General features: G+C 47.4%; 1 protein-coding gene across 12 annotated transcripts in view; it reads left to right on the forward strand.

Moving 5' to 3' along the window:
• Positions 1-22,038, forward strand: part of KDM5C (lysine demethylase 5C) — a 31,966-nt gene extending 9,928 nt beyond the window's left edge. For 3 of the 12 annotated variants that reach the window (XM_060291880.2, XM_060291881.2, XM_060291884.2), the window contains 19 exons: positions 718-876; positions 2,649-2,768; positions 2,895-3,053; positions 3,913-4,094; positions 4,192-4,354; positions 11,080-11,199; positions 11,309-11,503; positions 15,766-15,947; positions 16,037-16,161; positions 16,290-16,437; positions 17,056-17,161; positions 17,884-18,242; positions 18,855-18,993; positions 19,492-19,671; positions 19,827-19,964; positions 20,151-20,749; positions 21,026-21,108; positions 21,235-21,434; positions 21,543-22,038. In XM_060291880.2, the coding sequence (XP_060147863.1) occupies positions 718-876; positions 2,649-2,768; positions 2,895-3,053; positions 3,913-4,094; positions 4,192-4,354; positions 11,080-11,199; positions 11,309-11,503; positions 15,766-15,947; positions 16,037-16,161; positions 16,290-16,437; positions 17,056-17,161; positions 17,884-18,242; positions 18,855-18,993; positions 19,492-19,671; positions 19,827-19,964; positions 20,151-20,749; positions 21,026-21,108; positions 21,235-21,434; positions 21,543-21,902 (3,717 nt within the window). In that variant the 3' untranslated portion in view covers positions 21,903-22,038. Of the gene's footprint in view, positions 1-717; positions 877-2,648; positions 2,769-2,894; positions 3,054-3,912; positions 4,095-4,191; positions 4,355-11,079; positions 11,200-11,308; positions 11,504-15,765; positions 15,948-16,036; positions 16,162-16,289; positions 16,438-17,055; positions 17,162-17,883; positions 18,243-18,854; positions 18,994-19,491; positions 19,672-19,826; positions 19,965-20,150; positions 20,751-21,025; positions 21,109-21,234; positions 21,435-21,542 lie in introns of all 12 variants that reach the window. The other 9 variants (XM_030851030.3, XM_030851033.3, XM_030851029.3 and 6 more) reach the window with 6 other exon arrangements.
• Positions 22,039-22,857: the final 819 nt, after the last annotated feature.

Consider the following 22,857-nt stretch of genomic DNA (forward strand, 5'->3'; position numbering starts at 1 on the left):
GCACTGCCCACCTTACTCCTTCTGCTATAGCCACACTGAACTGCTTGTAGGTATGTTTGTTTTTTTCCTGAGATGTGCCATGCTTTCTTTCCCCATCCTTTGTACATGCTGTTTCTTCTGCCTGGAAGAGTTTTCGCCTGTGCTCTGCCCCATTGCCAAATTCCAGTTTGCCTTCAGGTCTCAGTTTCAAGTGTCACCGTTTCAGTGAAGTTCTTCTCAAGGCTGTTCCTCCTTATCTCCAGCTGATTCGAGTGCTTCCTCCTTTAGGTTTCCATAGTACCCTTTTATGGGCTGCTGTTGGCAGTTTCCACACTGCCCTTTAATTTTTATGAACTTGTGCCTCTGGAGTACTGTATGCCTTTAGAAGGCAGATGCCATGTCTCATTTATCGCTGTACTGAAGAGTCCAGTGTAATGTTGAACACATAAGTGTTCAGTAAGTATTGAATGAATAAAAATGGGGGATTCAGGACTGAATGATAAAGACTCTGCTGTCACAGCTCTACAGTTAGTTTATTTGGGGAGGTGGTACGTGCATGCAGTTAAATTCCAGGCCTAGCATGACTAACCTGTACAGGGCCATGAATGATCCAGCCAGCAGGCAAGGTGGGTTTCTAATGGAGATCTTTGTGGACTAGGGTGCAGTCTGGAGGAGTCTGATGTTTGAAAGGCTGGACAGGGCTTAGGTTGATGAACTGTTGCCTCCCTCCCCTGGCAGATTGAGTCATATGTATGCCGAATGTGTTCCCGAGGGGATGAGGACGACAAACTCCTGCTGTGTGATGGCTGTGATGACAACTACCACATCTTCTGCTTGCTGCCTCCTTTGCCTGAGATTCCCAAGGGTGTCTGGCGGTGCCCAAAGTGTGTCATGGCGGTAAGGACTTCCCAGCCCCAGTCTATGTCTGCCTCATAGGCTATCCTTGCCTTCCTTCATCCGGTCTTATTGAAAGCAGCCTTCTAGCTCAGCCACAGTCTTATGTTTTGGGTCCCTGGGGTGGGGCTAGGTTGGGCAGAACTTTGGGAGAAAGAAAAGGAGGACACTCAGCCTGTGTTCTCTGGGAGCTCTCGGACCACCCCGGGAGGTGAGAGTCATGATTAGACAGATCATATGTGATGACATATAATCAAATGTTAAATTGTGTGTTAGAAATTCAGATGTAGAAGTTCAGAGGACAGGAAAGTGACTAAGGGTAGTAATCAGGGAAGGTGTCAGCAATGAGATTTGGAGGACAGGAATATGAAAAAAAATGTTCTTTTGATTTCCAAGTTTTTTATTCTTTGTTTCTTTTAGAAAGCTTGGAAAATAGACAAATTACCTATCATCTCACCACCTAGAGACAACCATTGTTAATAGTCTGGTATATTTTCTTCTCATCTTTTCGTTGTTGCCTATATATAACTATCTTTAACAAGTTTGGGATCTTACTGTATATTTTCATTTGTTACTTTATAATCATTTTTCTATATTATTAAATTTATTCATGGGTATGATTTTTTTTTCCTTGTAGGGGGTCCATCATGTGGGTATAATATTTATTTAGGTATTTTCCTTCTGTTGTGATAATTAGATTGGTTTGCAGTGTTGTAGATTTTAACTACAAGAGGTGGGCAGGCTTTCTAGACTGGGGGATGGAGGAGTGCAGGAGTAAGGATACATGGGGATAGTGTACCTAGTGCAAGAGAGGCAGTGAGGAGAGCAGCTGTAGCAGCAGTGAGGGCTAAGAGGCCTGGGAAGTCTTTCAGTTCCATTTCATGAGCCTCCTACCTTGATCCAAATTCCGGGTGCCTGTCTACATCTCTCCCTCGGTTTCTGGAGAGTAGACGCTGACAGTTTCTTGCCCTGTCAACTGTGGTCACAGAGACCAGGTGTGCACGTGCACACACACTAGACACACACAAATGAGGAAAGAGACCAGGGCAGTGCATAATTGCCTTGGTAGTGGTGGGGATTCCTTTAGGGAGGAGTTTGGATACCAAAAGTATCATAGACAACAGACTGTCAGGTCTACTTGGCTCTCTTCTCTAAGTGGTTGTGGGCCAGTGGACCAGATTGACTTTTAGTTTTCAAACATGAGCAGAAGGTGTGTCTGACTGGGGTACGTACATCTCTCATCTAAAACCACGAACATAGATACAAAGTGAGTTAGACACACGTCCTGTCTTCTGAGACAGTGTAAAGAACAGGAATAGTGTGGGGTTTGACACTAGGAGTTGGTGCCTTCGTTTCCCATCCTCCAAGCTACTAGAATATTCAGTGTCATTTTCCCAGGTCTGTAGTTCCAGTCTGGGCATAAAACTTCTCTAAGCATCCTGTATAAAGTCACATTTTATCTTGAGAGAAAAAATACTGGCAGAAGAGCATGGGGTAGCATATTTAAGTCAGAGCCCATGGTTTAGATAGTAAAGTCCTAAAGGAAGAGAAGAGCAAGAGCATGGTAGAAGTGCATGTGGGGAATGAAGAGACTAACTGTGCTCAAGTGCTAGGAGGAAAAGGTAGAGCTATGACGTGAGACCTGCCTCAGGGGCCTTCAGTACAGACCTAGGGCTGTTCTCCTTCTGACTCCTACCCCATATTCCAGCTCCGCTTTTGAGGATTCTCCACCTCTTTGCCTCTGCCTTGGTGACGTGTTCTCCTTTGGGTTTCAGGAGTGTAAGCGCCCCCCCGAAGCCTTTGGCTTTGAGCAGGCTACCCGGGAATACACTCTGCAGAGCTTTGGCGAGATGGCTGACTCCTTTAAAGCCGATTACTTCAACATGCCCGTACACGTAGGTGATGGAGGGCTGGGGTAGTGTCAGGGCTAGGGTCATAGGTGCCTGATGGTCAATAGCTCTCCTGGGTCAGTGGGGCCAGGATATGATGGGCCATGGTCATCGGCTACCCCTGTTCCTTAGATGGTGCCCACAGAACTCGTGGAGAAGGAATTCTGGCGGCTGGTGAATAGCATTGAGGAAGATGTGACTGTTGAGTATGGGGCTGATATCCATTCCAAAGAATTTGGTAGCGGTTTCCCCGTCAGTGACAGTAAGCGGCACCTAACCCCTGAGGAGGAGGTGAGTAGGTGATTCATGGTTATGTCAGCTGTGTGACTTAAGCAAGTCATTTAGTATCTGAAAGACTCAGTATCTCTATAGGATGGGGACTATTATGCCTACCTTATATGGTTGCTGTGAGATGTAGATGGGATGATATGTGTAAAGAACACAGCCTAATATCTGGCATGGCATCTCCAGCCATGATATTGGCTGTTTATTTTGTCTGTAGAATGGGGACAGTATCCATTTTACAAATTTTATAAGAATTAAATGAGAGGGCTTCCCTGGTGGCGCAGTGGTTGGGAGTCTGCCTGCCGATGCGGGGGACACGGGTTCGTGCCCCGGTCTGGGAGGATCCCACATGCTGCAGAGCGGCTGGGCCCGTGAGCCATGGCCGCTGGGCCTGTGCGTCCGGAGCCTGTGCTCCGCAACGGGAGAGGCCGCAGCGGTGAGAGGCCCACGTACCGCAAAAAAAAAAAAAAAAAAAGAATTAAATGAGAAGGTATATGAAGTACCTGGCAGGGTGCCTGGCTCATTCATAAGAAGTGTTCAGGGACTGGGATTGTAAGTTCAGGAAATAATGAGGCCCTAGGCCTGTATCAAGGGAAGGGTGCATTTTGGTCCAGAGCAGGGGCTTTTAACTTGCAGATATTTTGGTGGGTGGGCACATCTATAAACCTCCCTAAAATTGAAGTAAAGTGAAGTGGATTGAAATTTTGTGTGTATGCATTTGACGGAGGCAGGGGGAAGAACACCTATATTATTTCTTAGATGTTTCAGAAAGGTCTATGACCTCGAAATTAAGGTTCCCTGGGCTAAAGATCTCCACTCCTTAGCAAAACTCTCATCCCTTTTCCACAAATACCTGACCTGACAGGAGTATGCTACTAGTGGTTGGAACCTGAATGTGATGCCGGTGCTGGAGCAGTCCGTACTGTGCCACATCAATGCAGATATCTCCGGCATGAAGGTGCCCTGGCTCTACGTGGGCATGGTCTTCTCAGCCTTTTGCTGGCATATTGAGGATCACTGGAGTTACTCCATTAACTACCTCCACTGGTGAGTGGGGTCCTGGTGAGCCAGGGAAGCAGTCAGGGTGGGCTCCTTCAGTACCATAGGTGTGTCCACTCTACATGTCTCCTTTCTGCTTGGCCAGGGGTGAGCCGAAGACCTGGTATGGGGTACCCTCACTTGCAGCAGAACATTTGGAAGAGGTGATGAAGAAGCTGACACCTGAGCTCTTTGATAGCCAGCCTGACCTTCTGCACCAACTTGTCACCCTCATGAATCCCAATACCCTCATGTCCCATGGTGTGCCGGTGAGTGTCCAGGAAATAGGGCAAGGTGTAGGAATGAGTTAGTGGTGTCCTTTGTGGTGGTGGTGGTGGTGGTGGTGGTCATTGTCTGGAATCTACCCCTGCCCCTTTCTCATTCCTATTCTGTCTTAATCAGGCTATAGGTTTGACAGAAATAATAGTGATTAGAGATACAATGTGATGGTGAGCCCTCTGGGCCTGATGTTTGAGGGCAACACCTTAGGGATGGCTTCCACCAGTGGAAAAGGGAAATAGAGGAAGGACTGGGCAAGACAAGTCTCCTTACTCTTAAGGGCACACATCATTTCCATTCACCTCTGGTTAGTCACAGCTTAGTCACATGGCCACATCTAGCTGTGAGGAAAACTGGACAATCTGATTTTTATTAAGGATGGTCATGTACCAGCTACAAATTGGAGGTCATGCTATTAAGAAAGAGGGTGAGAATGAATATAAGGGGACAACTAGCAGTCTCTGCTATCCTTTCCATATTGTGACCCTTCTTGGAGCAGTGGGTAGGTCTGTTTATTTATTTAACAGGTCAGAGTTCTATGGTGGTAATTAGTTTGCATTATATAAGTGTACCAAATCCACATGTTGTACACCAACATGTTATATGTCAACTATATCTCAGTAAAGCTGGGACGGGGTGGGGGGAAGTAACCTAAAAAAAAAAAAGGTGACAATATCTTTCAGCATTTAAAAAAAAAAGCTGAACCCAGAGTCCTGACTTGTCCTGTTCTCCTTCTCTGTGGACTTCTCTCCCACTGTGGGTATACATCCTGGCTTACCTATAAGGGGCTTTATATTCCTGGGAATTTCTGACATTGAATAGTATCGGCCAGTTTTCTGGTGTGGATCTTAAAATAACCTGATCAACAGTCCTGTAGAAACAGGAATGAGTACATCTTCCACCTCTGCTTTCAGTCTTATTCATTCTGTGCTGCTACTCCTCCCCACTCCCTTCAACCCCGTGCCCCCAAAACCATCCTTGGCTACCTTACTGCTTAGTCTAGTGCGTGGGACAGTAAGCAGTCAGTACATATTGAATTAATATCTCCTTGAAATCCCTGGTCATGTGTACAGTAGGTCAGTGGTTCTTGCCTGAATTTCTTCTTGCCTTCAGCTTGTTTTGCTATACTATATAACCTATGAGTAATACTTTTTATTATGCATTTTAGTGATACTTAACCAAGGTTTGAGATATCTAGGGAATTAGAGGAAACGCATTCCTTTTCCCTCTCTGCATCACCTCATTTAAGAATTACTGGGAAAAAAAAAAAAAGAATTACTGGACTCAAGATGTAGCAATGACCAAGGGCCCTTCAAGTTATGCTCTTCACAAGTAGACACTGGGTCTGACCTTTCCTCAGACTCCTTTCTTCCTGACCCACAGCATCAGTTCTTTCCCACAGTGTCAAGGAGAATTATAAGAGTAGAAGAGGATTCTCCTTAAGGATTCAGACAGCTAAGATTCATACATACATACATACATATATATACACACATATATATATTCATTCAATTCTAATCTCTTTTTATTTATTTATTTTTGTGGTACGCGGGCCTCTCACTGTTGTGGCCTCTCCCGTTGAGGAGCACAGGCTCTGGACGCGCAGGCTCAGCGGCCATGGCTCACGGGCCCAGCCGCTCCGCAGCATGTGGGATCTTCCCGGACTGGGGCACGAACCTGTGTCCCCTGCATCGGCAGGCGGACTCTCAACCACTGCACCACCAGGGAAGCCCTCTTCTTAAAAAACTTTTATCACAGACTTTTTTGCTTCCACCTTCACAGCATTTCTCCTGCTCATAGCTCCCCAGCTTCTCTGGCCAGCTGCTGTTTCACCACCCCACCCTCTGTCTGCCAGGCCCTTCCTATAGGTAGTTCCCAGCATCTCCTGGCTCTTTGGACTTGGCAGTATCCCCTCAATCCAGGACATCTGATTTTCATATTCACATGTCGGCAGGCTGCAGTTTAGCCAGCTGGAGGTCCCTCAGAGCTATCTTTGGCCGCACTCCCCCCCCCACCTCACCCATCTTCCCCTTTGGTGAGAGAGGGCCATTTCTTTTTATAGAGATATATAGTATAAGTATTTTTATTATAAAAGAAACGTTCCCCCTTTCCAAAAAATGGCAGTAGAGAGGTCATCTCTATATCCTCCACATTTTGTTACATTTCCATCTTTTTTATGTAAGTTTTGACATGACAGTAATCAGTGTATGGATTTTATAATCTCTTTTGTTAAGTTTGATCATCTAGAATGGCATTGTCCAATTTGGTAGCCACTAGCCACATGTGGCTATTGAGCACTTGAAACATGGCTAGTCCCAGCTGAAATGTACTGAAAGTATAAAACATATGTTGGATTTCAAGACATTGTATGAAACAGAGAATGAGAAATATCTCAGTAGTACTTTTGTATACCAATTACACATTAAAATGATAATATTGTGGATATATTAAATAAAATACATTGAAGTTAATTTCACCTGTTTCTTTTTACTTTTTTAATGTGGCTACTGGAGAATTTAAAAAGTACATATGTGGCTGGCATTATATTACTATTGGACAATGCTGGTCTAGAATAATTTTTTACTTCCTCACCATGAACTATTTATAACCATCTTTTTTGAAAAACGGCTTTATTGCAGTATAATTTACATACCATAAAAATCACGCATTTTAAATGCACCATTAAGTGAATTTACAGGGTTGTGCTACCATCACCACAATCCAGTTTTAGAACATTTCCATCACCCCAAAAGGATCCCTTGTGCCCTTTTGCAGTCACTCTTCATTCCAACCCCTAGTCCCAGGCAACCACTGATCTACTAACTCTAAAAATTTGCTTTTTCTAGACAGTTCATATAAATGGAATAATATGTGGTCTTTTTTGTCTGGCTTTTCACTTAGCATAATATTTTTGAGGTTCATCTATGTTATAGCTTGCTTCAGAACTTCATTCCCTTTTGTGATGGAATAATATTATATTGTATGGATATACTACATTTTGTTTGTCCATTCACCAGTTGATGGACTTTTGGGTCATTTTTTAATAGCTGCAGAATGTGAGGAGAGCTTTCTAAAAAAAACTGCATAGGAAACAGTAAAGTGACATTGCCAAAATGAGGGTGCATTAGGTTCTATTTCTGGCTCTGCTACTTGAGGCTTCTGTGGGACTCAGTTTTCACATCTGTAAAATTAAGGCTGGAACTAGATCATTCAGCAAATACTGCTAGAACTCCCTCTGTGTGCAGGACCTCTGGTCAGCACCCTGAAAGCAAATAAACTAATCCCTGCCTTTAGTCATGTGCAGTTGAGTAGAGGACAAAGGTGAGTAAACAACTGGAATAAAATATTAGAGGTGCTACAAAAGGACAACAGACTGGGTCATTAGGAAGTAAGGGCGGCGGGGGGAGGTCAGGAAAGCATTTGTAGAAGTGGTGACACTTGAAGGAAGAGTAAGAGTTTGCCTATTGGGGCCGTGGCTTTATCATGTAGTTATGGGGATTCAAGTGAGGGGTTCTCAACAGGACATTACATAATCAGGTTTGCATTTTGGTTGGGGAAGACAATTCTAGTGGTTGGTAATGGGGGCCAGTGCAGTAGTACAAGCAGTAAATACTGATGTTGCCTCTAAGTAGGGAAAGATTTGAGAAGAAAATGTACTGGAGGTGGGAACTGATACATGGCCTGAATAAATGTGCAGATTCAGTATTGTTAGGATGCTGATTCTCTCCTCATTAGTCTAGTACCCTAGCAGATGAATTGTTGGGTTGAAGGCTATAAACATTTTAGGTTTTTGGTTATGTGTCAGCGATTTTGCTTTCCAGAGAGAAGTTATTGGTCCCCATAACAGCACTGTACTTATTTCACTGTGTCTTCATCAGCATGGAATGTTCATTTTAAAAAACTTTGCAAGACTTCTTGGTAAAGACAGCTAATTAAACGTACACATGGCTACTTCCATTCCTTACTGAAACTTCACAAAATGCCACAAAGTGATTTTTTTTTTAAGGTTAAAAAAAAAAATCACAGAGATGGGGAAAACAAGAAAAGAGACAATGATAAAACAAAATTCTTGAAACTAGGAAACAAATAAGAAAACTGAATCTTAAGCCAGTTCTGGAATATCTGAGAACCAATCTGATTTATACCTCAGTACCCCCCAAGGGTTCAGTAGTTGGTTGCAGCAGACATTCCAGGGAGTAAAGACCAGGGAGTAAAGACAAATGGGGTAAAAATAAAGATTGGTTCATATTTATATAAGAAGCTATGGGAGGGACTTCCCTGGTGGCACAGTGGTTAAGAATCCACCTGCCAGTGCAGGGGACATGGGTTCAAGCCCTGGTCTGGGAAGATCCCACATGCTGCGGAGCAACTAAGCCCGTGTGCCACAACTGCTGAGCCCGTGTGCCACAACTACTGAGCCCGCATGCCACAACTACTGAAGCCTACGCGCCTAGAGCCTGTGCTCCACAACAAGAGAAGCCACCGCAATAAGAAGCCCAAGCACCGCAACAAAGAGTAGCCCACGCGCAGCAACGAAGACCCAAAGCAGCCAAAAATAAATAAATAAATAAATAAATATTTTTAAAAAGCAGCAGCTATGGGATCCTCACCCACACTGGGCAGCTGGAAACGTGACCCTCCCTCACTCTAGCAAAAGACTGTGAGATTTACTTTCAAAGAGGTTGAAATAGATCTCTGGATTGAGGTCTTCTAGGTACAGTTGAGAGTAGAAGTATAGTGAAACTAGTAGGATTCACTGTATACCTACTGAATGCTGAGGTTCCCAGCCATCTTCCTCCACTTGGCTCTTAGAACAATAGCAAGCCAGACCTTTTTCCTTCAGGCAAAAAAATAGGAGTTTTCTCTGGGGAATCTGACTGGCCCAAAAGGAAAGACCTAGAGTTTCCCAAACTAAGTGGTTTCACTCTACAGTGGCTCACAGTTGACAAACTTCACCTCTGTACTCAGAACTTTCATTTAGCCTTTTCATTTCTTACTCTTGAATATAACTAGATAGCCACAGATTAACAGACAACTGAGAAAATTCTAGAATAAACAAAGTAGAACCAAATAGTAAAAAAGCAGCTTGGACAAACAGAGGCTAGGCAGGGAGAAGTAAACTTCAAAAAGAAAAGGAAAAGAAACCTTATTAATACCTTCAGAGATGAGCATATATTGCAAACATAAAATAAGAACAGGGTGCTATTTTAAAAGAACATGCTGAGAACGAAAATTAAGATAGCAAAAGTGGAAGACGAAAAAAAAATAAAAAGCTTAGAAGATAAACAGTTAAGGAGATCTCCCAGAAAATAGAATAGAAAGATAAAGATGGAAAAAGGTAGAAAAAGTTAGAGAATTTGTTCTGGGGGTTCAATATTCAAATAATTCTCTCTGAAAAGAGAATAAATGAAAACTGAAAGGATCAAATGGTTAAGAAATTGTTCAAGAAAATTTCCCTGAACTGAATGACAGTTTCCAGAATCAGAGGGCCTACCCAGTACATGAATGCAAATAGATCCACACCAAGGTATACCTGGTGAATTTTCATATCAAACAATGGGACCAGAAGACTCCTACAAGCTTTCTGAGAGAGAAAACAGGTTTCATTCAAAACATTAGGAGTCAGAACAGCTTTAGACTTCAAAAGCAACACTGGAATCTAGAAGACTAGAGCCATGCCTTCAAAATTATTTTCTTTCTTTCTTTTTTTTTTTTCCAAAATGATTTTCAACTCAGAATTTTATGGGCAGTCAGATTATCAAGGTTGAGAGTAGAATAGAGGCATTTTTTTAAAAAGTTCTTCCCACCATTTCTCAGGAAGCTGTTGGACGATGTGCTTAAGCACAGCAAAGGAACAAACCAAGAAAGAGGAAGACATGGGATCTAGGAAACAGGAGATCTGTCGTGGGAGAGTGACAATCCAGGGAGGGCAGCTGGTCCCAATTGAAACAGATCATAAGGCTCCATGAGAGACTGCTACAGAAAGGTGAAAAGTGATAGGAGAGAGGAAAGTTGGACACTTGTCCAAAAGGTTGGGATTAAATTACTAATACATACACAGAAAAGTAAGCAAATTGAGACATAGGAGGCTATTTTTAATATAGTCTAGAAGCATGTTATTTAGGGAAGCCCCGGGTCTGCTGACTTTATAACAAATCTTACAGAACCACTTGGTTCTTGAAACTGCTTACATGACTGGTAACAAAAATTAATGAAAAAACATGTCCAGCTTAATGAAAAGTGATGTTTTGAATTTTTAAAAAATTATTAGGGGGCCTCCCTGGTGGCGCAGTGGTTGAGAGTCTGCCTGCTGATGCAGGGGACACGGGTTCGTGCCCCGGTCCGGGAAGATCCCACATGCCGCGGAGCGGCTAGGCCCGTGAGCCATGGCCACTGAGCCTGCGCGTCCGGAGCCTGTGCTCCGCAACGGGAGAGGCCACAACAGTGAGAGGCCTGCGTACCGCAAAAAAAAAAAAAAAAAAAAATTATTAGGGAAGTTGAAATATTTTGGTATATGTACATTTCCTGCTTTTGACTCAAATTTTCCTGTCATCACAAATCAAAACCTTGAGAGCAGAGACCAATGGTCCTTTCTTTCGGAGTTGGAGGGTCTGGGAATCTGTTGTCAGACTGTGTTCCCTGAGACTTTCCTTCTTCTCCTTAAGAACCCTGGACTTAGATCTCTGTCTCAATGACCTTGGCTTTTCTTCCTCAGGTTGTCCGCACAAACCAGTGTGCAGGAGAATTTGTCATTACCTTCCCTCGTGCTTACCACAGTGGCTTTAACCAAGGCTACAACTTTGCTGAGGCTGTCAACTTTTGCACTGCTGACTGGGTGAGTCTGGAGTGTGATGGGATGGCAGGGAGAAGCAGGAGGGTTGTGGGGAGGCTGAGGCACCATCGCCTCCAGACTTGGCCATACTCAACCTTGAACCTGTCCACAGCTGCCAGCTGGGCGCCAGTGCATTGAGCACTACCGCCGGCTCCGAAGATACTGTGTCTTCTCCCATGAGGAACTCATCTGCAAGATGGCTGCCTGTCCAGAGAAGCTGGACCTGAACCTGGCAGCAGCTGTGCATAAGGAGATGTTCATCATGGTTCAGGAGGAGCGGCGTCTACGAAAGGCCCTGCTAGAGAAGGTGGGTGGTGGGGAGAGTGCCCTGGATTGGGTGCCCTAGTCTGGCAGAGGTGGGGGGGAGGAAGAAGTAGAAGATGTAGCCACTTCTCTTAGGGAGTAGTGAAAAGAACTAGACACATCTGGATTGGAAACTACAATTCCATTCTCTACCATTTACTAATAACTGTTAGTAAGTTAATTTACTTTACTGAGCATCAGTATCCCCATCTGAAAAAAAATGGGGATGATAATAGTGCTTTTTTTGGGGATAGTTGAGTGGATTTAAGATGTTTGTTAAGTAAGTGACCCACAGCAGGTGCTGTTATTGCTAATGATGTTATTGCATCATTATTTAAATAACCCAAGACCAACTGACATATGAAACCTCCACTTGCTGGTAAGCTGGATAACCTTTTCAAGTTAGTTAACCTCTCATAGTCTCACTTTCCCACTCTGTAAAATGGGAATAAATACCTCACTTGCAGGGTGGTTGTAAAGCTTGAGTAAGGTGATTTATGTCAAAGCATCTATTGCTGCACTTGCAGTGTAGCAGATGCTATTATTGGTAATATTAGTACATGAAGAAAATGATAGAAATATGGAACATTTCTTAAGAAATGCCATTTTATTACACTCATATAGTTCAGTAGCTCAAACTAGGTTAATATTACTGAGTAGAAGGGTCTTCCTTTAATAGATTTCTCATAACATGTCAGTTTGGTTTGTAGATGAGTGGCACCGCTATTCATGTAGTTTAGCTGCCTTCTTTTTTTTTTTTTTTAATGTGGTACGTGGGCCTCTCACTGTTGTGGCCTCTCCCATTGCGGAGCACAGGCTCCAGACGTGCAGGCTCAGTGGCCATGGCTCACGGGCCTAGCCGCTCCGCGGCATGTGGGATCCTTCCAGACCGGGGCATGAACCCGTGTTCCCTGCATCGGCAGGCGGACTCTCAACCACTGCGCCACCAGGGAAGCCCCAGCTGCCTTTTTAAAGCTCCAAACTTGTCCAGTTAGGGAGTTGACTTAGTGAGAGTCCTCCATAGGATTACAAAGGAATGCTGGTCCTGAGGAATCCCTTGCTGGATCCCTTTTCTTAAAATAAGAAAAGTTAGGGTAATACTTTCTTATTTTAAAGCTCATTTATAACTTTCCTATGAGCATGGGTTGTAAGGAGAATTGCAGCTATGGTAAGTGTTGGAAGTCTGGGGCCTGTCAGTCTGTGGTATTAGTTGGTGAGCCCCTGGGCTTTTCTAGGCATCATTTGCTCTCTCTGTTCAGTACTGTTATTGGATGATCACTCTGGGGCTGTGCTACACTACAGAAGGAGTCAAAGCAAGGTGGGAAAAGATGTTTCCATCCTAACACTCAGAATTCTTTACACTTGGCCCTTACCTAAGGAGAAGGGTTCTGGACCCCATAAATTCTGTAAAAGATTGTGTGTGTGTGTGTTTGAGTCCTTTTCTGGGGAGAGGGCTCATAGCTTGCATCCAGTTCTCAAAGGAGTCCATGATCCAAGAATACCTAGGGGCTTCATCCTTTTAGCAGCATTCTCTGGCTTCAGAATCAAAATAGGCTGCAGACAGATTCTCACTTTGGGCAAGTTACTCTCTCTGAGACTTAGTTTCCTCCTTAGCAAAATGAGACAGGCCTGTGAAATAGGTATCCTTATCTGAAGATTAGAGCCAATATCAGTAAATATTTGTTGGGCACCTATTCTTTTTTCCCCCCCTATAGTCATCATGTTGTACATTGGATCCCCCAAACTTATTTATCTTCTAACTGGAAGTTTGTATCCTTTGAGCAGCGTCTCCATATTTTCCCTACCTCCCTAGCCCTTGGCCACCACCATGCTACTGTTTCTTTCTTTTTTTTTTCTTTCTGGCTGCATTGCAAGCTGGCTTGCAGGATCTCAGTTCCCTGACCAGGGACTGAACCCAGGCCTTGGCAGTGAAAGCCCGGAATCCTAACCACTAGGCCACCAGGGAACTCCCACTACTCTGTTTCTATGAGTTTGGGTTTTTTAGATTCCATATATAAGTGATATCCTATAATACTTGTCTTTTTTGTCTGATTTGTTTGACTTAGTATAATGTCCTCAAGGTCCATCCATGTTGTTACAAATAGCAGGATTTATGTCTTATGGCTGAATAATATTCCATTTTATATGTGTATGTATGAATACACACACACACACACATCCCACATACTTATCCATTCATCCACTAATGGACTCCTAGGTTATTTCCATATTTTGGCTATTGTGAATAATGCTGCAGTCAACATGGGAGTGCAGATATCTCCTTGAGATCCTGGTTTCATTTCCTTTGGATATATACCCAGAAGAGGGATTTCTGGATCATATGGTAGTTCTATTTTTAATTTTTTGAGGAACCTTCATACTGTTTTCCAAAGTGACTGCACCAATTCGCATTCCCACCGCAGTGCACAAAGGTTCCTTTGTCTCCACATTCTCTCCAACACTTGTTATCTCTTGTCTTTTTGATAATAAGCCATTCTGACAGGTGTGAGGTGATAATTATGGTTTTGATTTGCATTCCCTGATGATTAGTGATGTTGCACATCTTTTCATGTACCTATTGGCCATTTGTATGTCTTCTTTGGAAAAACGTCTATTCAGGTCCTTTGCCCAATTTTTATTCGGATTGTTTGGTTTTTTGCTGTTGAGTTGTATGATTCCTTTATATATTTTGGATATTAACCCTTTAGCAGATAGACAGTTTGCAAATATTCTCTCCCGTTCCATGGGTTGCCTTTTGATTTTGTTGATAGTTTCTTTTGCTGTGCAGATGCTTTTTAGTTCGATGTAGTCCCACTTATTTATTTTTGCTTTTGTTGCTTGTGCTTTTTAGGTATCATGTACAAGAAATCATTGCTAAGACCAATGTCCAGGAACATTTTCCCTATATTTTCTTCTAGGAGTTTTATGGTTTCAGGTCTTATGTTTAAGTCTTTAATCCATTTCAAGTTAATTTTTGTGAGTGATATAAGATAAAGGTCCAGTTTCATTCTTCCGCATATGATTATCCAGTTTTCCCAGGACCAGTTATCAAAGAGACTATCCTTTCCCCATTGAGTATTCTTGGCTTCTTTGCCAAATATTAGTTAACTATATATACGAGAGTTTATTTTTGGGCTTAATTCTGTCCATTGGTCTGTTTTTATGCCATTACCATACTGTTTTGATTACTACAGCCTTGTAATATAGTTTGAAATCAGGAAACTTCATACCCCCAGCTTTGTTTTTCTTCCTCAAGATTACTTTGGCTGTTCAGGGCCTTTTGTAGTTCCACTATTCTAAGTGCTAAGATACTTTTCTAGGTCCTTAGTCACTTTACCTTTGTTAATCCTCATAACGACCCAATGAGGATAGTACTATTGTCTCCATTTTACAAAGCAGGGAAACTGAAACCCAGAGAGGTTTAAATAATTTACTCAATATCAACGCAGCTAGGTTTGTAATGTGCAGTGGACTCATCTTATGAGCAGGATTTGTAATGTGCAGAGCGCATTTGTGGCGGAGCGGGATTTGTAATGTACAATGGACTTACGCAGAAGTTAGGTTGGTATAGAAGACAAAAACGTTAGAATCAAAATTTCCCTCTAAAATCCCTAAAATTGCCCATAATGTATAGCATTATATTGTCTTTCAATTACTCCAAGATAGCTGGCTTTTCCTCCATTTTTGGAAGGGATTGCTTTTTCTTCATCTAATCAACAGATAAAGTCATTGGCTTAGGTTTGGAGGCCATGTTTTTTGGGGGGGGGAAATTGTATCTTTAAACACTGAACAGAAGCACGTAGAGTTTATTTCTCTAAGTTATAGATGTGTGTGCAGTGTGCTGATAAAGCAGCCAGCACAGTGCCTGGAACACAGTGGGCGCTGAGTGCCTGGAAGCTAGCATTATTCCCCAGTACATGGCACTTCTCTTGGCCACTTCCACATATTGCCATCTCTCTGGTGCCTTGGTCCACCACTTTCCTCACCTTCTCTCACCCCGAAGGTCCTTTATGCTGATCTGAATCTTCCCTGATTTTTCTCCCTCTCAGCCCACACTGATCTTACCCTGCTTCATGTGATTCCCCCAGCTTTGAGAGTTTGGACTTCACAAAGGCAGTGTGCTCTGTGGAGTTTTGTCTCCCCCACAGCTCTTAGCACAGATTTGAGTCTAATGTGGGGCTCAGTGAGTCTACTGTGGGGCTCAGTGGTGGCTGAGTTAGGGGTTTCTGCAGCCCTCTTCTTGTTCTATATAATGAACACCCCCAGGGCATCACGGAAGCTGAGCGAGAGGCTTTTGAGCTGCTCCCGGATGATGAGCGCCAGTGCATCAAGTGCAAGACCACGTGCTTTCTATCAGCCCTAGCCTGCTATGACTGCCCAGACGGCCTTGTCTGCCTTTCCCACATCAATGACCTCTGCAAGTGCTCCAGTAGCCGGCAGTACCTGCGGTGAGCAGGGGGCCTACCTGGAGGAAGTGGGCTGAGGAGGGGGATGCAGAACTGGGCCAGATGTGCTCTTCCCTGCCCTCTTCCTCCAGATATCGGTACACCTTGGATGAGCTCCCTGCCATGCTCCATAAGCTGAAGGTCCGGGCTGAGTCCTTTGACACCTGGGCCAACAAAGTGCGAGTGGCCCTGGAGGTGGAGGATGGGCGGAAGCGCAGTGAGTGATGGGGGGACGGAGGGACTCCACAGGCAAGTTCTATTCCCTTTTCTTCTGTACTCCCCCACCCGCTTCCTCTGCCTTTACTCAATACTGCCTACTCCTTGCTGCTCTCATTCTCTCTCCAGGCCTTGAAGAGCTGAGGGCACTAGAGTCTGAGGCCCGTGAGCGGAGATTTCCTAACAGTGAGCTGCTGCAGCGACTAAAGAACTGCCTGAGCGAGGCAGAGGCTTGCGTGTCCCGGGCTCTGGGGCTGGTCAGCGGCCAGGAAGCTGGGTATGGAAGCATGAGGCGTTGGGCACAGGTAGCCTGCTGAGGAGCCAGCACCTAGGAGAAGGACTATGGCGGGGGGAGGGGTGGACTCTGAGTACCATTAGGCAGATGACATCAGCAGGAAGCTGACAAGCACTGCAGTTGGAGGCGTTGGGGAGGGCAAGGAGACCAGGCAACTAGAATGGAGGGGAGCGCCCCAGTGCTAAGAAAGCTAGGAATGTTTCTTTTTATCAGTACCTGAAGGTACTGATTTCAGAGAGGCCGAGGGATTTTGTGGGCAGGGAGGTGTTGTGGGAGGTTTAGGGACAAGAAAAGGACACAGAAGCATAAACTGATCATAGAGTTCACAGTAGAAGATGGATTAAAATTGTCCAGCTTCTGTTACCATCAATTTCTAAGCTTCCCCCACCAAATATATATTCCTCTCTTCTAATTCTTTCCCCCCATCATATGAACTTGCATGTATCTTAAAACCCTCCCTCTAACCTGGGCATTTGTGGGGAACTGTGAAGTATGAGAGGTCAAGGTGGGCAGGGATGAGGAAAGGTGTTGGGCCTTAGCACAGAGATGGAGGGAGGGGACTGGGTTTGGACTTGAAACCCTACATGTGAAACTCCATAGCCCCTACAGGGTGGCTGGTCTACAGATGACCCTGGCTGAGCTCCGAGCCTTTCTGGACCAGATGAACAACCTGCCTTGTGCCATGCACCAGATTGGGGATGTCAAGGTGAGGAAGGGTGGACTTGAAGTGCTGCTGAGGGATCGGGGTGGGGGGTTGGGGGACCTGAGCAGTAGGCCATTCTTGGCTTCTTTCAAAAGTTGCAAGTATTTGGGCAAGACAGGATGCACATGTGAGAATAACAGGAGGTAAGAGGCAACGGGTTTTTAGCAAATTGCCTCTTAGAAATGGGATTTGAGGGGCAGGTGACAAGGGTACAGGTACAGGATGCATAGTCAAGGGAAGGTTTCCTGGTGGAGGTGGAAGAGGAGAAAGGAAGTAACAAGGATGTTTGTGGGCCTGGAAAGCTGAGTCAAGTTCAGGAAGGTAGAGGAGTGGGATGGAGAGGGCAGTGGACACCAGTATGAGTGTAGAGATTGTGAGAAGGCCAAGCGTAGCAGAGCATTTTTAGGACAGAGGGTCTCCTGATGCTATACATCAAAATCCTCTGGGGACTTAAATAAAGCACAGGCTCCTGACCAACCCCTATTAAGAATCTCAAGGAGTGGACCCAGAGATCTGCATTTTAACAGATGCCACAGGGTATTCTATCGGGCAGTGAGTGTTGGGAACCACTGCTTAGGGCCTGGCAAAGGAAGAGAGCCCAGCCCGTGCTAGGCTCTCCTCGCAATTACTGGAGGGTAAGAAGGTAGGTAGGGCAGGGGTACGTAGTGGTGGAACTTCTGTGTGAGCCCTGCTGAGGATTTTGTTCTTTATCTGTGTCCTGGTAGGGTATTCTGGAACAGGTGGAAGCCTACCAGGTTGAAGCCCGTGAGGCCCTGGCCTCATTGCCCTCCAGTCCGGGGCTCCTGCAGTCCCTGCTGGAGAGAGGGCGGCAGCTGGGGGTGGAGGTACCTGAGGCCCAGCAGCTCCAGCGGCAGGTGGAACAGGCGCGATGGCTGGATGAGATGAAACGCACACTGGCCCCCTCAGCCCGAAGGGGCACCCTGGCTGTCATGCGGGGACTGTTGGTCGCGGGTGCCAGTGTAGCCCCTAGCCCTGCTGTGGACAAGGCCCGAGCTGAACTGCAGGAGCTACTGACCATTGCTGAACGCTGGGAGGAGAAGGCCCATCTCTGCCTGGAGGCCAGGTGGGTCTAGCTTCTTCCCCTCCCTGCTCTACCACAACCTTCAAAGTTTAGCAGAGAAGCTGAAGATGATTCCCATGGGTGGCCTTGGGCACCAGACTCCTGTGTTGGTGTATTGACTATCCTCGCCTTTTTTGTTTCCTATCTTTTTTTTTTTTTTAAACTCCATAGTACACGTAGAGGCAGAGATAGTCTTACGGAGAAGCAGAGATGGACAGATACAGAGCTATATAGAGGACTAGCTCCACAGGCTGACGTGTGCACACACTCACAAGCACAAGTACCAAAAGGCAGATGGACAGGTGTCAGTAGAAAGACACCATGCATGGGACAATCTGACAAAGTGCAGCACCAGGTTAATACTGCAGGTTGTGTGTGTAGGCACTGCCAACAGGCTGACAGACTGGTGGACAAGCAGAGGCATGGAGGTATGGCAGAAGTTGGGTGCGTGCAATCTGGAGCAAGCAGGGACTGACAGCCATGCGTAGGCAGAATACAAGCAAATAGGCCCAAGCAGCAGCCCCAGGGGCTCATATCGCTGTATCTGGAAGTCAGGCTGGGCTTCTGGTTAGGCAGACCACCCCACACTGAGGCCTCTCTTTTCCCTACCTTTAGGCAGAAGCATCCACCAGCCACGCTTGAGGCCATAATTCATGAGGCAGAAAACATCCCTGTTCACCTGCCCAACATCCAGGCTCTCAAGGAGGCTCTTGCTAAGGCCCGGGCCTGGATTGCTGATGTGGACGAGATCCAAGTGAGGACCCTGTTGCACACCCCCCCCCCCGCCCCCGCCCCGTTTACCCGACACCTTCAGTCCAGCTGGGAGAGATGGCATACATTGCCTTGCGCTGGGTTGAGTTGGGTTGGCTAGAGAGAGGAAGGGGTCACAGCGCATCGTGAGGAGGCAAAACGTGCTTGGTGAGCATTGTGAAGAAGGGTTGCAAGGCTGGCCTGAGGGAAGTTAGGATGCTGGTTAGGATGAGAATGGTGGGGGGCAGGGAGGATAGAAGAGGCAAACCACAACAAAATAACTAGTCTGGTGGTCCTGGGGACTGACTGGATATCCAGAGGCTGAGCCAATGGATGTAGGAGTTGTAAGAGAGAGCCAGGTGGGTGTGCCTTCCTTAGGATGATCCCTGTTTTTTCTGCCTCAAGACTGATTCCAGTCTGTCTTCCCAGCTCAGGGCCAGGCACAGAGTAGCATCATAGATGTTGGCAAGTTGAACTGAGCTTTCTCTTGCCCCTGTCCCAGAATGGTGATCACTACCCCTGCCTGGATGACTTGGAGGGCCTGGTGGCTGTTGGCCGGGACCTACCTGTGGGGTTGGAGGAGCTGAGACAGCTAGAGCTGCAGGTACTGACGGCGCACTCCTGGAGGGAGAAGGCCTCCAAGACCTTTCTCAAGAAGAATTCTTGCTACACTCTGCTGGAGGTGAGGCCTAGGACCCTGACCCACAGCCTCTCCTGCCTCTGGCCCAGCTGTTGAGACAGCTCATATGAGTGGGGCTTTGGGGGTGCTGGGCAGGGGAGGGAGGGGGTGGGAGTGAGGGGAAGCCTGGACATTCCTCCTTTGTCTGCTTGCCTCAGGTGCTCTGCCCATGTGCAGACGCCGGCTCAGACAGCACCAAGCGCAGCCGGTGGATGGAGAAGGAGCTGGGGTTGTACAAATCTGACACAGAGTTGCTGGGGCTGTCTGCGCAGGACCTCAGGGACCCAGGCTCTGTGGTAAGGAGCTTGGGCCCAGATGGGGAGAAGAGCCTGGTGACAATAGTGTCTGAGCCAGGTGGCCATGAGCAGCAGACTGCTTGCTCCCTGGGCCTCAGTTCTCCTGGTTTGGGAGTGGGGTATTCATGGTGCCAGAGAAGGAGGGTTGGGGTGCTGACCTCTCCTCCCCTGTCCTGGGCACGGCAGATCGTGGCCTTCAAGGAGGGGGAACAGAAGGAGAAGGAGGGAATTCTGCAGCTGCGTCGCACCAACTCCGCCAAGCCCAGTCCACTGGCATCATCGACCACAGCTTCCTCTGCAACCTCCATCTGTGTGTGTGGGCAGGTGCCAGCTGGGGTGGGAGCTCTGCAGTGTGACCTGTGTCAGGACTGGTTCCATGGGCGATGTGTGTCGGTACCCCGCCTCCTCAGTTCCCCAAGGCCCAGTCCCACCTCATCCCCACTGCTGGCCTGGTGGGAGTGGGACACCAAATTCTTGTGTCCGCTGTGCATGCGCTCACGGCGCCCACGCCTGGAGACCATCCTGGCACTGCTGGTAGCGCTGCAGAGACTGCCTGTGCGGCTGCCTGAGGGTGAGGCCCTGCAGTGCCTCACAGAGAGGGCCATCAGCTGGCAAGGCCGTGCCAGGCAGGCTCTGGCCTCTGAGGATGTGACTGCTGTGTTGGGACGGCTGGCCGAGCTTCGCCAGCGGCTGCAGGCTGAACCCAGGCCCGAGGAGCCCCCTACCTACCCTTCAGCCCCTGCCTCTGACCCTGTCAGAGAAGGCAGTGGCAAGGATATGCCTAAGGTGAGCTGCACAGCCCAGCTCTTTCGCCCTCAAATTCCTGTCTCCTAGCCCTCACCCTTACTTAGGCTCCAGCCCTGTCCCTGCTCTATGACTTTTGGTCTCCTTTGGCCTGGCCTCCCTGCCCCGTTCTGCCTCCTCTCCAGATCCCTGCAATGCTCCATGCCGGCAGCCTGTGTCTGCCCTCCTCCCGGAGGTGGAGGGTCCCAAGTCTGAGGTTGTGGGGGAGCAATCGGGCCTGGTTCTTCAGTTACCGCTACCTGTCCTTGCTCTCTTCGGCAGGTGCAGGGGTTGCTGGAGAATGGAGACAGCATGACCAGTCCCGAGAAGGTAGCCCCGGGGGAGGGCTCAGGTAAGAGAGGTAGGTTTAGGTGTGGGTAGGCTGTTTATTGGATTTCACCAGAGTGACCCACGTGGTCCTCGGCTCTGTCGTGGGGGGTACGACCGGGAGCAGCCTCTAACCCAGCTTGTCCCCGCAACCCCTCAGACCTGGAGCTGCTGTCCTCGCTGTTGCCACAGTTGACTGGCCCTGTGTTGGAGCTGCCTGAGGCAACCCGGGCCCCCCTGGAGGAGCTCATGTTGGAGGGGGATCTGCTTGAGGTGACCCTGGATGAGAACCACAGCATCTGGCAGCTGCTGCAGGCTGGGCAGCCTCCAAACCTGGAGCGGATCCGCACACTTCTGGAGGTGAGGAGAGGAGGGATCATGGGCAGGGATGGGAGGTCAGGCCAAGCAGGCAGGGAGCCCAGGCCTGACCACTGTCCCGCACTTCTCTTTGCCCGTTGGTGATCACAGCTGGAGAAGGCAGAGCGCCATGGGAGCCGAGCACGGGGCCGGGCGCTGGAGAGGCGGCGGCGGCGGAAGGTGGATCGGGGTGGGGAGGGCGATGACCCAGCCCGAGAGGAGCTAGAGCCAAAGAGGGTACGGAGCTCAGGGCCAGAGGCCGAGGAGGCCCAGGAGGAGGAGGAGCTGGAGGAGGAGACTGGGGGTGAGGGCCCACCCCTGCCCACCACTGACAGCCCCGGCACCCAGGAGAACCAGAATGGCTTGGAGCCGGCACTAGGGGCCAGTTCAGGCTCCTCGGCCCCTTTCTCCACTTTGACTCCCCGGCTGCACGTGCCCTGCCCGCAGCAGCCGCCTCAGCAACAATTGTGACAGTGGCTGAGCCTAGCACAGACCCCAACAGAGACCCCTTGGCCTCAAGGATCCTCTTTCTGACCATCAGGCCTGCTTCTTGGGAGGTGGGCGAGTAGGGGGGATGGCCACCCCCCCACCCCAGCCCATCCCCGAGTCCCTTGACTTTTATATTCTGACTCCAAGGTATTGTTCAGACCTCAGCTCCTGGGGGCCGGCCCCTGGAGTCCCCCTCCCTGGTAGCCTCTAACCAGCATTCCCAGACACCTGAGGCAGATAGACAGATGGGCAGGTGGGCAGGGGGGTGGCTGGGGCTGGGCCGGCACCATTCCAGAGACACGGCCAGTGCATATGCAAACTGGGGGAATCTCCTCTCCCTTCTCTCCCCAGTTGTGGCCCTCGCCAGGCCATGCTACACTAACCTCACCTCTCCCTTTCACTCTTTCTCCTCCTTCCCCCCTTCTCCTGCCTCCCTCCTCCCTTTGCCTCCTTCTCCTCCCTTCCCCTGACTGTTCCACCCAGGAGGAGGAAACTTCACATAGCTGTGCTCACAGTTTTTTATTTTAAATGAATTTGGCTGGGGAGCTGAGCAGGGCTCCCTGTGATCTGAAGAAAGCTTTTGGTGCTTGTCCTCACTACCACCTTGATCTTCCCTCCATGTCCTGCCCTGTCTCCTTTCCTCCTCCTGGGTTCATGTTGTAATAAAAGAAGATTGTTGGTGTGTAATTAATTTGTTCAAAAGAAAAAAAAAGCAAAACAAGAAACTTGGTTCCAACTGAAGCCTATTTTAATTTTATTTTATTATTTTCCTCTTGTTAGAAATAAAACCCTTAGCAACATTTTTTGGAAACATGTTTCTGAAGTGCATTTCTCTGTGGTGGGGGAGAACAGTGTCAGATACTATTTTAGGCTTTGTGGGCCAAGAGGAAAAACCAAGTGGATAACCAGTGTTCCTAAGGCCATATACTGAGTACTT

Source organism: Globicephala melas, chromosome X, assembly GCF_963455315.2.
Source record: "Globicephala melas chromosome X, mGloMel1.2, whole genome shotgun sequence".
NCBI classification, from domain to species: domain Eukaryota; kingdom Metazoa; phylum Chordata; class Mammalia; order Artiodactyla; family Delphinidae; genus Globicephala; species Globicephala melas.